General features: G+C 43.9%; 1 protein-coding gene across 2 annotated transcripts in view; it reads right to left on the bottom strand.

The window, feature by feature from the left end:
• Positions 1 to 3,571: 3,571 nt before the first annotated feature.
• The window catches only part of dhfr (dihydrofolate reductase), a 36,592-nt gene continuing 27,356 nt past the window's right edge, over positions 3,572 to 12,807 (bottom strand). For both annotated transcript variants that reach the window (XM_063068559.1, XM_063068558.1), the window contains exons 5-6: positions 7,055 to 7,170; positions 3,572 to 4,804 (exon numbers count right to left, since the gene is read on the bottom strand). In XM_063068559.1, the coding sequence (XP_062924629.1) occupies positions 4,720 to 4,804; positions 7,055 to 7,170 (201 nt within the window). In that variant the 3' untranslated portion in view covers positions 3,572 to 4,719. The remainder of the gene's footprint in view (positions 4,805 to 7,054; positions 7,171 to 12,807) is intronic.

Genomic DNA, 12,807 nt, shown 5'->3' with positions numbered 1-12,807 from the left:
ACAAAGAAGGTTCACCAGATTGATTCCTGGGATGGCAGGTCTTTCATATGAAGAAAGACTGGATGAACTGGGCTTGTACTCGTTGGAATTTAGAAGATTGAGGGGGGATCTGATTGAAACGTATAAGATCCTAAAGGGATTGGACAGGCTAGATGCGGGAAGATTGTTCCCGATGTTGGGGAGGTCTAGAACGAGGGGTCACAGTTTGAGGATAGAGGGGAAGCCTTTTAGGACCGAGGTTAGGAAAAACTTCTTCACACAGAGAGTGGTGAATCTGTGGAATTCTCTGCCACAGCAAACTGTTGAGGCCAGTTCATTAGCTATGTTTAAAAGGAAGTTAGATATGGCCCTTGTGGCTACAGGGGTCACGGGGTATGGAGGGAAGGCTGGGTTCTGAGTTGGATGATCAGCCATGATCATAATAAATGGCGGTGCAGGCTCGAAGGGCCGAATGGCCTACTCCTGCACCTATTTTCTATGTTTCTATGTTTCTATGTCCTGTGGTCTTAGTCTCCTCCACCATAGGAAACATCTTCTCCACATCCACTCTGTCTCGGCCGTTCAACATTCAATAGGTTTCAATGAGATCCTCCCCTCATTCTTCTGAATTCTGGTGAGTACAGGCCCAGAGCCATCGAATGCTCCTCATACAAGCCTTCAAAGGAAGTTCCCATTATTCTTTGGCCAGACAGATCAGCCAGTTGTTTTCAGAATAAGATTGCATGATTAGCATGCAATTATTTGCTGCATTCTGGTTCCAGGGTGAATGTTGTCCACAGCTTTATTCCTCTGCACACTCACCTTAAGTCAGTCCCAAGCACGATATCTGCCTCCATATCCACCCTTATTTTGTTGGTCAGGTGTCAATGGAATTCATTGCCACAGATGGCTGTTGAGGCCAAGCAATTGGGTATATTTTGAACATAGAACAGTACAGGCCCCTCAGCTCATTATGTTGTGTCAATCTTTTAACCGACTACAAAGATCAATCTACCCTCTCCTCCCACAGTGGCCTCCATTTTTCTTTCATATCTCAGAGTCTCTTAAGTGTCCTGAATGCACCTGTCTCCATCAACTGGCCCAGCAGTGTATTCCATTCACTCACCACTGTCAAAGTATAAAATCTACCTCTGACATCTTTCTGCAGGGATTGTTCCCTATGCGACTCCCTTGTCCATTTGTCCCTCCCCATTGACCTCCTTCCTGGTACTTATCCTTGTAAGCAGATCAAGTGCTACACCTACCCCTACACCTCCTCCCTCACTACCATTCAGGGCCCCAAACAGTCCTTCTAGGTGAGGCGACACTTCACCTGCGAGTCCCTTGGGGTCATATACTGTGTCCGGTGCTCTTAGTGTGGCCTCCTGTGTATCAGTGAGACCAGACGTAGATTGGGGGACCTCTTCATCGAGCACCTACGCCCTGCCAGAAGATGTTGGGATCTCCCAGAGGCCACTCGCTTTAATTTCACTTCTCATTCCAATATGTCAATCCACGGCCTCCTCTACTGTTGTGATAAGGCCACACTCAGGTTGGAGGAACACTTTATGTTTTGTCTAGGTAGCCTCCAACTTAATGACGTGAACTTTCGGTAATGCTGCCCCCCCCCACCACTATTCTCTCACCTTAGCTCCTTGCCCGCCCATCGTCTCCCTCTGGTGCTCCTTCCCCACTTTTCTTTCTTCCATGACCTTCTGGCCTTTCCTATCAGACTCCCCCATCTCCAGCCCTCTATCTCTTTCACCAATCATCTTCCCAGCTCTTTACTTCATCCCTCCCCCTTCTGGTTTCACCAATCACCTCTCCTCTCTCTCCCCTTCCCCCACCTTTTAAATCTACTCATTGTTTCTCTCTCCAGTCCTGCCGAAGGGTCTCAGCCCAAAACGTCAACTGCACTTTTTTCCATAGATGCTGCCCGGCCTGCAGAGTGTCTGTTGCTCTGACATCCCCCTTACACTTTTCTCCAATCACCTTAAAGGATGTCCTCTCATAGTTACGTTTCTGCTCTGGGTAAAAGGCACCTGTTGTCCACTTGATCTATGCTTATCATCTGTGCATCTGTCAAGTCACCTCTTACACTCCATCACTCCAAAGAGAAAAGTCCGAGCTCGTTCTCCCTATCCTCATAAAACATTTAAGGTTTTTTAAAATCTTTTCCAGATTTTATGGATGTGGAGGCCTGCTGCATAAATTTCACTGATGATACAAACTGTGTTACCCAGTAAAGTGAGGAGAATGAAAGTTATCCTGAGGTGTAGAAGTTCACGGTGGGAAGTTCTCCCAGCTCCTCAGCCCAAAGGTACACTCAGTGATCACACCTGCTTGTTAATCCAAATATCTAGTTAGCCAGTCATGTGGCAGAAACTTAATGCATGAAAGCATGCAGACACAGTCAAGGGGTTCAGTTGTTGTACACAACTGGTCAAACACAGAATGGGGAAGAAATGTGATCCAAGTGACTTTGACTGAAAAATGATTTGCTGGTGCCAGATGGGGTGGTTTGAGTACCACAGAAACTGCTGCTACCTCGGGATTTTCACGCACAACAGTTCCTAGAAAAGGTATTCCCAGCCTGGGCTTCACAGACTCCTTGCTTAATGATGTTGGTCCATGGCATAAAAAAGGATGACCATCTCAGGATCTGCTGATCTTCTGGGATCTCATACACAAAAGTCTCTAGAGTTTACGAAGAATGGTGCAAATGACAAAAAAAATGTAAGTGGTATTTCTGTGGGCAAAAATGCCTTGTTAATGAGAGCGGAGAATGGCCAGACTGGTTCAAGCTGAAAGAAATGTGACAGCAACTCAAATAATCATGTGTTACAAGCGGTGTGCAGAGCAGCGTCTCCGAATGCACAACACGTCAAACCTTGAAGTGGCTGGGCCACAGCAGCAGAAGACCACAAATATACAGCCAGTGGCCACTTATCATGTACAGGAGGTATATAATAAAGTATATGTACTTTGATAATAAATTTACTTTGAACTTTGAATGTCAATTCAAAGTGAGTCACTGGGTGACATGGTCTAGGCCCCGAGCCCTTTGCAGCTGCTGGGTCCTAGACAATTTACATGGTGGCCCAGATAGTGGGGTTGAGAGCCGACTTCGCTTGCTCTCTCTGCGATATTCACTCCTCTTTCCCGGGCACCGGAGCCTTTAGCTGCAATGGTCCCTGGATACAATCCAATGTTTGGTCAATTTAAACAGAAAAGACAGGGCATTGGGATCCGGAGTGAGAGCAGGTTTTGCTCACCCTCTCTCCATGACACTGAAGCTATGTAGACTGCCCCGGCTGCTGTGCTCTGTGCCCGCTAATATGATGAACCAAGAGGTGAGGCTTTGGGCCTTCTCTGGGGTTCGGCTCTGAGGACTCAATGTGGTTCCGAATGTCGTTGTCCAAATCAATTGTTTGCAAGATTTGTGTTTTTCTTTCCCCCTTTCTCTTGCGCACTGAGTGTGGGCCTTTTAAGTAATTGGATTCTTTCCGGTTTCTTGCTTTGTGGCTACTGTAAGCAAAAAAATCTCAAGGTTCCATAATTATAAACTGCTTTACAATAAATGTACATTGAATCAATTTTATTGTCCTCTCTCAAAAAAGCAGCAGGTTGAACAGAATTAAACTTTGACCATTTCATCCGTAAATGATACCAAAAGGTGGTGACTGAAACAGAGACCGTTTACAAATGTCACTTACAGTTAGATATTTGTGAGCAATCGCTGTTCAATTGTCTGACCTTGCCTGATGCAATTGTCACTGACTCTACAGTGCTGGCTGTGAGGAGCCATCTCTGAAAACAGCTCTGGCCAGAGAACCGACAGTTATCGTATAACCAACCACAGGAACTTCATCTGAAAGGAAAAATAGTCAGGAAAATCACCTCTATTTTCACACCTCAACCACAAGACGCAGATTTCCGCTGTAAGAGAATAAAACTAAATTCCTGACACAAGGATGCAAGGGCATGAGCAGGATTTATTAGTAATTCCTTTCACCCTGAAGGGGATGGCAACTGGCCTTCTTGAAATGCTGCTGTCAACATGGTCCAGAACTCAACTCATGCCAGCTTGAATCTGATCTTGTCGCAACAGGGGACCATCAGAACTCTAACGAAGCTGTTCTATCCAGAGTGCGTGACTCTGACTCAGTGATAATGGGGGAGCTTGATCACAGTCCCATCAGAACTCTAACAAAGCTGTTCTATCCAGAGTGCATCACTCTGACTCAGTGGTAATGGAAGAACTTGGGCACATTCCCGCTCAGGCTGATGTGTGGACTGCAGTGGAAGTGCTCCTATCGGCAGTTAGAGCAGTGGAGGATGGTGGGACACCTGAACAGAATACGCTTTCCCGGTTGGCGTCAAGCTCATGTTGTTGGGGATCCAGACACATGGATGTGACCCCATTGTACTCCCCTTCTGAGGAGATTCTCTGCAGATGGTGAGGAGACTCGACAGAGAGATGAAGGGTCAGTTGTCCCTTGATATGGCCGTAAGATCCAAGAGGCTGGTTCTGTTGCAGTCCTGGTCAATCCTGATGGCCCAAGTTGGAAATGCTGGAGGGAATCAAATGATGCTTTCTGTCTTCCAAAATAATGTTCCTGTTCTTCAAGATGCTTATAGAATTTTACTCATTCTTAATAATTTCCATAAAAATTAAAACTTCAGCTATTTTTGAAATGCCAACCATTTATCTGTACGTCTGCATAGATTTCCTTTCCACTATGCAGAGGTGATTCTTTCATAAACCTCATATTTGAACTGGATCCCGTTCTCCTCTTGAATGCCTGTAGGTACATCAGGGAACCTGTGTACAAATCACAAAGCACCTTAACAAGAATCAGAAGGGTGTTCAGAACATTGTAATAGCAGAATTAAAAGGGACAGCACAACACTGCTGACCCAAGTACTTCATTCGGCAATGAGACGCAGCTAAGATGGGGCCAGACCATTTTAAATTTTAGAACAAAGGGAGCTCATCCCATATACTTCTACCCTAGGGAAGCATTACTGAAAATAACAATATAGTGGAGATTGTTTCAAGACATCAAGGTCACAGAACAGGTTTTTACACAGCTCCTATTAATCTTCTTCACATACAGGTGGCCCAGTAGCATAGTGGTCAGCACAGTTCTTTATAGCACCAGCTGTAAGATTGCGGTCCAATTCTCGCTTCTGCGTGTAAGGAGTTTGTACGTCCTCTCCGTGACTACGTGGGTTTTCTCCAGGTGCTCTGGTTTCCTCCCACATTCTGAAGATGTACAGTACTGTACTGTACAGGTCTGCGGCACTGTAGCCACATATTATGGAAAGACACTTGCACAATACTGTATGGGTTGGGGGGTAGCAAGTTGTGTGCATGCTAAGTTGGCGCCAGAAACGTGGCGACACCTGCGGGCTGCCCGGCACAATCCTCACTGATTTAATTTGATGTGAAGGACTGTGTTTTGATGTACACGTGACAAATAAAGCTCTTTAAATCTTTATTTTAATTAGCACCTGGATTTTGCTCTCCGTCGCTTATTGCAGAGAAGCACTTAACAGAAAGATTTAAATGTGTTTGATTACATAACTGCCCTTCTGTGGTTCAGTGGAAAAATATCTGACTGTTATTCATTCATCCTCTAAAGGAAAGAACCTTTCACTGATTTCCCAGAATACAGATCTCCCACCCACTTACTAGTTTGGGCCCCTGCACTAGTAGCTCCAGAGTAAATCCCTGCACCTCATCAGATCTCTCTCCCCATTCCCATAACAACCCCAATCCCTGACAGTCACTTCCGGGATTATGGGAAGGGAAAATTATCTGACCCGAGATTTGGATTCCTGAGGGAAAAAAAGTCCTTAATCAACAGACGTGGCGATGTGCGCCTCTGATAAGATGCTATCACTGAATTTTCCAGGGCTATGCTTTTGTGAAATGGATCGATTTTTGCGGATTGAATGCTACCAAATGGAGGGACACCTGCACTGCCCCACTATAATCAGTGCAGTAAGTTTTAATTAAAACTGCCTCGTAGGCAAGTCACGTCTGTGAATATGATTCTGATTATCTTTTGAGTTTGTCAAAGTCATTGGTGAGGCCACACTTGGAGAACTGTGTAGTTTTGGTCACCCAAAGGCTTGGTTAAATGGGAAAGCAGGCAGAGGGGAAATACAGGGTGGTGCCTGGACGAGAGGGCACGAGTTGCAGGGAGAGGTTGGGCAGGTTAGGTCTTTTTTCCATGGAACGTGGGAGAATGAGCGATAACCTTACAGATGTGTTTGAAAATATGAGAAGCAGAGATAAGGTGAACAGTCTTTTCCCCAGGGAATGGGAGCTCAAAACTAAGGGGGTAATAAATTCAGGGATTTGAGGGCATTATTTTCACAGAGGGTCGTGAGCATCTACAATGAGCTGCCAGAGGAAGTGGATGGAGCAGATGCAATGGTATTATTTAATGAAAAGCACTTGGTCAAGTTCATGCAACACACATCAAAGTTGCTGGTGAACGCAGCAGGCCAGGCAGCATCTATAGGAAGAGGCGCAGTCGACGTTTCAGGCCGAGACCCTTCAAGTTCATGGTGAGTGCAGATTGAAGGGATATGAGATGAATGCAGGAAATTGGGATGAGTACCGTGGTCCGCAAGGATGGATAGGCTGAAGGGTCTGTTGGTGCTATGTTGTTCTATAACTGTATCTTTATCCCTAAACTTGGAATTATTCATGCGTGGAATTCATTTCCACAGGCAGCTGTGGAGGCCAAGTCTTTATGTATATTTAAGGCAGAGATTGATAGATTCTTGATTGGTCAGGGCATGAAGGGATGCAGGAAGAAGGCAGGAGATTGGGGCTGAGAGGAAGATGGATCAGCCATGATGAAATGGCGGAGGAGACTTGATAGACCAAATCTAAAACCATAATCAGGAATCAGTGAAGATGAACGCAGATACAATCCTAAATCAGGAGACAATGATGATTCCCAGAAACTAGATTATCACGCACAGCAATCTCTCAAATACTGGAATTTCAGGGAGGACTTCATCATAGATTGACTGTTGGAACAGAATTACTTACTCAGGAAGCAGTTTGAACTTATTCAAGTTTATCTCAGGTATGAACGTATCACTTTCAAAGTCCTGAAGAATACGAGTCACAAATAGCCGGTGTGAAGCTGGGCTTTCAAAGGCCTCCTGGAAAAGTAGTTTTAAAGTCAGCGCTGCTGAAGGGTTCTCTCTTTCCAACTACCAGGTTTCATTGATTCATGGTCCCATACATTCCACTATCACATACAGACTGAAGATGGTAACTTCAATAGAACACCAACTCAGTAAACAGGGATTTGAATATATACGTTTCTTCACATTTTACATTGACATAGTGCTAGCTATGCTAATTCAACTGGTTAGGAAGCTTTGCAGAACCACTGACAAACAATAAATTTCCGATTCTGGGCAAGAAGCAGATGACAGAATGGAAGGAGGCCCACTTGGCCAGACAGCACACTAGCTCTATATTTGTCAAAATATATTTATTCTGAAAGTATGAATATTTCATTTTCTTGCAGGTATTTACAGCAAAATAAAGAAATACCAATTTATGAAAAACTCTACACAAAGACCGACAATCAACCAATGTGCAAAAGACGACAAATAGTGAACTAATTAATTAATTGATTGATTGAATAATACAGAGAATATGAGTCCTTGAAAGTGCATCTATAAATTGTGGAATCAGATCAGAGTTGCAGTGAGTGAAGTTACCCACGCTGGTTCAGGAGCCTGATGGTCGAGGGGTAACAACTGTCCCTGAACCTGGTGGTGTGGGACCTAAGGCTCCTGTACCTCCAGCCTAATGGTAGCAGCAAGAAGAGGGCGTGGCCTGGTTGGTGGATTCCTTGATGATGGATGCTGCTTTCAGATGGCTGTGGAGGCCAAATCATTGGGTATATTTAAAGTGCAGGTTGATAGGTTCTTGATTAGTGAGGGCGTCAAAGGTTACGGGGAGGAGGCAGGAGAATAGAGTTGAGAGATAATAAATCAGCCATGAAGGATGGCAGAGCAGACTCGATGGGCTGAATAGCCTAATTCTGCTCCTATGTCATGGAAATATGCACACTCAACGTTTTAAAAACAGCTCTTTTCCCTCTGCCATCAGATTTCTGAACTCATGGACACTACCTCACTCATTTGCTCTCATTTTGCACAATTTATTAATATATTTCTCACTGTAACCTAGTTATTTTAATGTATTTCACTGTACTGCTGCCACAAAACAACGAATTTTATGGCATACATGTTAGTGACATCATCGGGGACCCCCAGTACCCAGGACATGCTCTCTTCTCAATGCTGCCGTCATGAAAGTGCTACAGCAGCCTCAGGACGTGCACTGCCAGCTCCAGGAACAGCTAATACTCCTCTACCATCAGGCTCCTAAACCAGAGGAGAGCCCGTCACTGAACTGTTCTCACTAACTATGACTCGCTTTCAACTCCTCCTCATCTCATATTCTTGATTACTATTTATTGTTATTTTTTTCTTTTTGTATTTCCACAGTTTGTTGTCTTTAGCACTTTGCTTGTTTATCCATCTTGTTGAGTAGGTTTCCATTGATTCTATTGTGTTTCTGGTGTTTGCTGTGAATGCCTGCGATAAGATGAATCTCAAGGTTGTATATGATGATATACATTTACTTTGAACTTTGATTTATAGCACCCAATTCAAATTGTAAATTGCCTTTAAAACTTGCCTGTCTCATTCTCCAGTTGCTGACTGAGTACCAGGCAAACTGGCATAGATCCAGAGGGCAACTTTCTATCTGAACTGCAGGGAGGTGGTGTTTCTCTGTAGTAGTCCAGGGATCCCGTTTCAGAATGCACACAGAGGCTTCTCAGAGAGGGTGGGATTTGTGTGTTCATGGACATTTATGCAGGGACACACCAAACCTCCTGAGGTTTATAAGAAATAGCTAATTCAGTCCATTGAAATGGACTACGGAGATTCGGCATAACATCAAAACCTTGACAAACTTGCATAGATGTGCGGTGGAAAGTGTACTGACTGACTGGCAGTAATTTGAACACCAATGCTTTTGTAGAAAATCCTGTGAAAGGCAGTGGATTCATCCCAGTACATCACAGGTAAAACCCTCCCAATGATTGAGCACTTCTACATGAAACGCTGTCGTAGGAAAGCAGCATCCGTCAAAGATCCTCACCACCCAGGCCACGCTCTTTTCTTGCTGCTGCCTTCAGATAGAAAGTACAAGTACCTCAGGACTTGCACCACCAGGTTCAAGAAAAGCTACTACCCCTCAACCATCAGGATCTTGAATAAAAGAGGATAACTATACTCATCTTTTCAGATGTTCTCACAGCCAATGATCTCACTGTAAGGACTCTTTATCTTGTAATTTCACGCTCTTGTTATTTATTGCTATTCATTTGCAGTTTATTGTCTTCTCCGCTCTCGCTCTTTCATTGATCCTGTTTACAGTTACTGTTCTATAGATTTGCGGAGTATGTCCGCAGGAAAAAGAATCACAGGGGTGTATGTGGAGATATGTATGTACTCTGATAATATATTTTACTTTGAATTTTGGTAAAACTACTTTCAATAAACAGCTTTTCAATTACACAATAAACGAGGTATTTTGCCCAATAAAAAGTTATTAAAATTTTATCAACAACCATTAATTGCTAGAAAATCAAACTCTCAGCTACAGAAGGAAATCTATTCACCAAACTGAGTTCCAGCAACGTTATGCTCAATTGGACAATGACGCAGCTAACAACAGCAGTTGGTGTCTCGCTGCCTTCAAAAGGATCTAGAATCTTTGTTTTCTCTGAACTCCTACACAGAATGTCCTTGAAAGGGGATGGAGAGCAGTGAAGTCTTTAATATTAATGTCCTTAGAGACTGTGGCTTTCTGACTCATAGTTTGCTTTTTATTGGCGTTTCTCATTTTTAGGCCATGGTGAAGCACGAAGGCTCCCAGACAGACGATCTTTATTTGTAGTACTGCTCTTCCATTCTTTGGCATTGCTGTTTCCATTTTAAAAGTGTAATCACTTAACAAACATAAGATTAATAGAGCATTCAAACAAATTATAATCAACTCCCTGACACTTGTGGGTCTTCAGGTTCACTTGTAAATAAAAAAAACCCACTTAAAGTAACAAAACTATCTACATTGGATGCCGAAACTCTTTTTGGACGAGTCATTTTCCCCCCTCCAACCTGACATTCTCGTTGATTGAAGGCTCCCTTATGCAACCTATGACATTGAGGATCTTTGCACAGCAGGGGGATTGAGGCTCGCTGCATTGGGAGATGTCCTGATGAAGGGTCCAAATCATTGACTATTCCTTTTCACAGATGCTGCCTGGCCTGCTGAGTTCCTCCAGCATCTTGAGTTGTGGTGCTGTGCACAGGGAGAGATTGAGTTCGCATCTGCAGGCCAATCGTCCCAGCCAGGCCCACATGTCAAGGCCAAGGTCTGCATCAACCCAAAAAAAAGCAAGACGAATAACCACTACAGCAAAAATAAACTTGTGTACGGCCGTTCATGAACACAAAATATTCCAGATCGTTCACAGCCAGTGAAGTAGAATCCAAAATTAAGAGTCAGAGAGGCACATGGCACATAAATAAGCTGTCTGGGCCAGCACATCCAAACTGACCACGTTGCCTATCTAAGCTAGTCTTATTTGCCTGCACTGGGTCCATACCCCTCTAAACCAGGGGTTCCCAACCTGGGATCTATGGACCGCTCCGTTAATGGCAGGGGTCCATGGCATAAAAAAGGTTGGAAACCCCTGCTTTGAGTCTAAACCTTTCTTATCCACATAACCATTCAAATATCTTTTAAATGGTGTAATTGTACTCACCAGTATCACTTTCTCCAGATGCAAACACTCACCACTCTGTGAGAAAGGTGGCCCTCAAGTCCTTTTGAAATCTTTCCACTCTCATTTTAAACCATACCCTCTGGTTTTAGGATTCCCTACCTTGGGGAAAAGGCTTTGGCTATTCGCTTCACCTACACCCCTCAACCTCCTATACTCCAGGGAAAAAGGTCCCAGCCTCTCCTTATAGCAAGCCCTCCAATCTTGGTCACATCCTTGCAAATTTCTTTTGCACCCTCTCCAGTTTGATGATGTCCTTCCTACAGGGCAACTAGAACGGCAGACAGTACTTCATATGGGACTTTACCGATGTCTTGTAGAGCATAACCCATGCCAACTCTTGTTCTCAATGACAGCAGGCGAACATACCAATGCTTCCTTCACCACCATTTTGTCACTTCCAGGGAACCAAGTTCCTGTACCCCTCGGTCTCTCTGCTCTACAGGGAACTAACACAGAAGATGAAGCACTTTTACTTTACCTCTTGCACTTTATCATTTGCCAGCACTGCACTTTCTCTCCTATCCTGCTGAAGGGTCTCGGCCTGAAACGTCGACTGTTTACTCTTTTCCATAGATGCTGCCTGGCCTGCTGAGTTCCTCCAGCTTTGTGTGTGCACACTTTCTCTGTAGCTTTTACACTTTCTTTTTGCTTTACCTTGTTCTACCCCAATACACTGTGTAATGATCTGATCTGTACGAACAGTATGCAAGACAAGCTTTTCACTGTTTCTTGATACGTTTGACAACAATAAATCAGCACAAATGTAGTTTCCACTGTCGTGAAGTCATTATCAGGCTTTGAAGGACACTGGGATGGACTGGAATTTCTGTGTTAAAGCACAGTTTTACTAGCTGGATTTAGACGCTGCTTTGCAATCAAAGCTGCTGTATGTGTATTCATTGTTTGTCAATGTTTGATTGAAAGGTGACTGACTGCAAAAGTGGCTGCTCAAGGTTGTACAAATCCAGATAAAAGGAAACTTCACGGATAAGCATGATTATTCTACAACCATATTGTAGACTCAATTTGAAATTTAAATAAAGACAACTTGCTGCTGCAGTATAAAATATTCCTAGATTTTTATACACTGCAGATAAAAAATTACAGAATGGATTATCCTCTCTTCCTTCCTCCCAAAACACCAGAGTTTAGCCAAAGTTATGGTTATAGCCCTTGATCAATGTTTAACAAAAATCTTTTCTTTAAAGCTCTTGGCAGAGGAGGAGGAAATGGTCAATGGGACAAGGTACAATAATAGTTCAACATGATGGGCTGAAGAGCCTGTTTCTGTGCTGTAATGTTCTGACTCTATTCTTCACCTTGACCTTTTGCTTCTCACCTGCCGATCACTCCCCTGGCTCCGCTCTTTCAATGGCCTGACTCCTGTCAAATTCCTTCCTTTCCAGCCTTTGATCTTTCCCACCCACCTGGCTTTGTCTATTGCCCTCCCCTCCCCTCACCTTTTAACTCTGGCATCCTTCCATCTTAGTCCCGATGAAGGGTCACGGCCCAAAACATTTCCATACATGGCTGCCTGACCTGCTGAGTTCCTCCAGCATTTTTGTGTGCACTAAAGCTCAATTTCTCTGGATTCTTTTGTACATCAAATCACTTACAGGAGATACAGTACTGGTAGTGTCACTAATTAGGGGCAGAAGGATTTAGAGCGAGTAGGGAACTGGGAATATTTTTACTGCAATACTGAGAGTTGTTTTCTCATAAACACGAGAAAATGTGCAGACACTGGAAATCCAGAGCAACACACACAAAGCTGGAGGAACTCAGTAGGTCAGGCAGCATCTATGGAAAAGAGTGCACAGTTGATGTTTTGGGTCTGACGAAGGGTCTCAGCCTGAAACGTCAACTATTCACTCTTTTCCACTGGACGCTGCCTGTCCTGCTGAGTTCCTCCAGCATT

Source organism: Mobula hypostoma, chromosome 16 (genome assembly GCF_963921235.1).
Source record: "Mobula hypostoma chromosome 16, sMobHyp1.1, whole genome shotgun sequence".
In the NCBI taxonomy this organism is placed as follows: domain Eukaryota; kingdom Metazoa; phylum Chordata; class Chondrichthyes; order Myliobatiformes; family Myliobatidae; genus Mobula; species Mobula hypostoma.
This window is presented reverse-complemented; position numbering and strand designations above follow the sequence as displayed.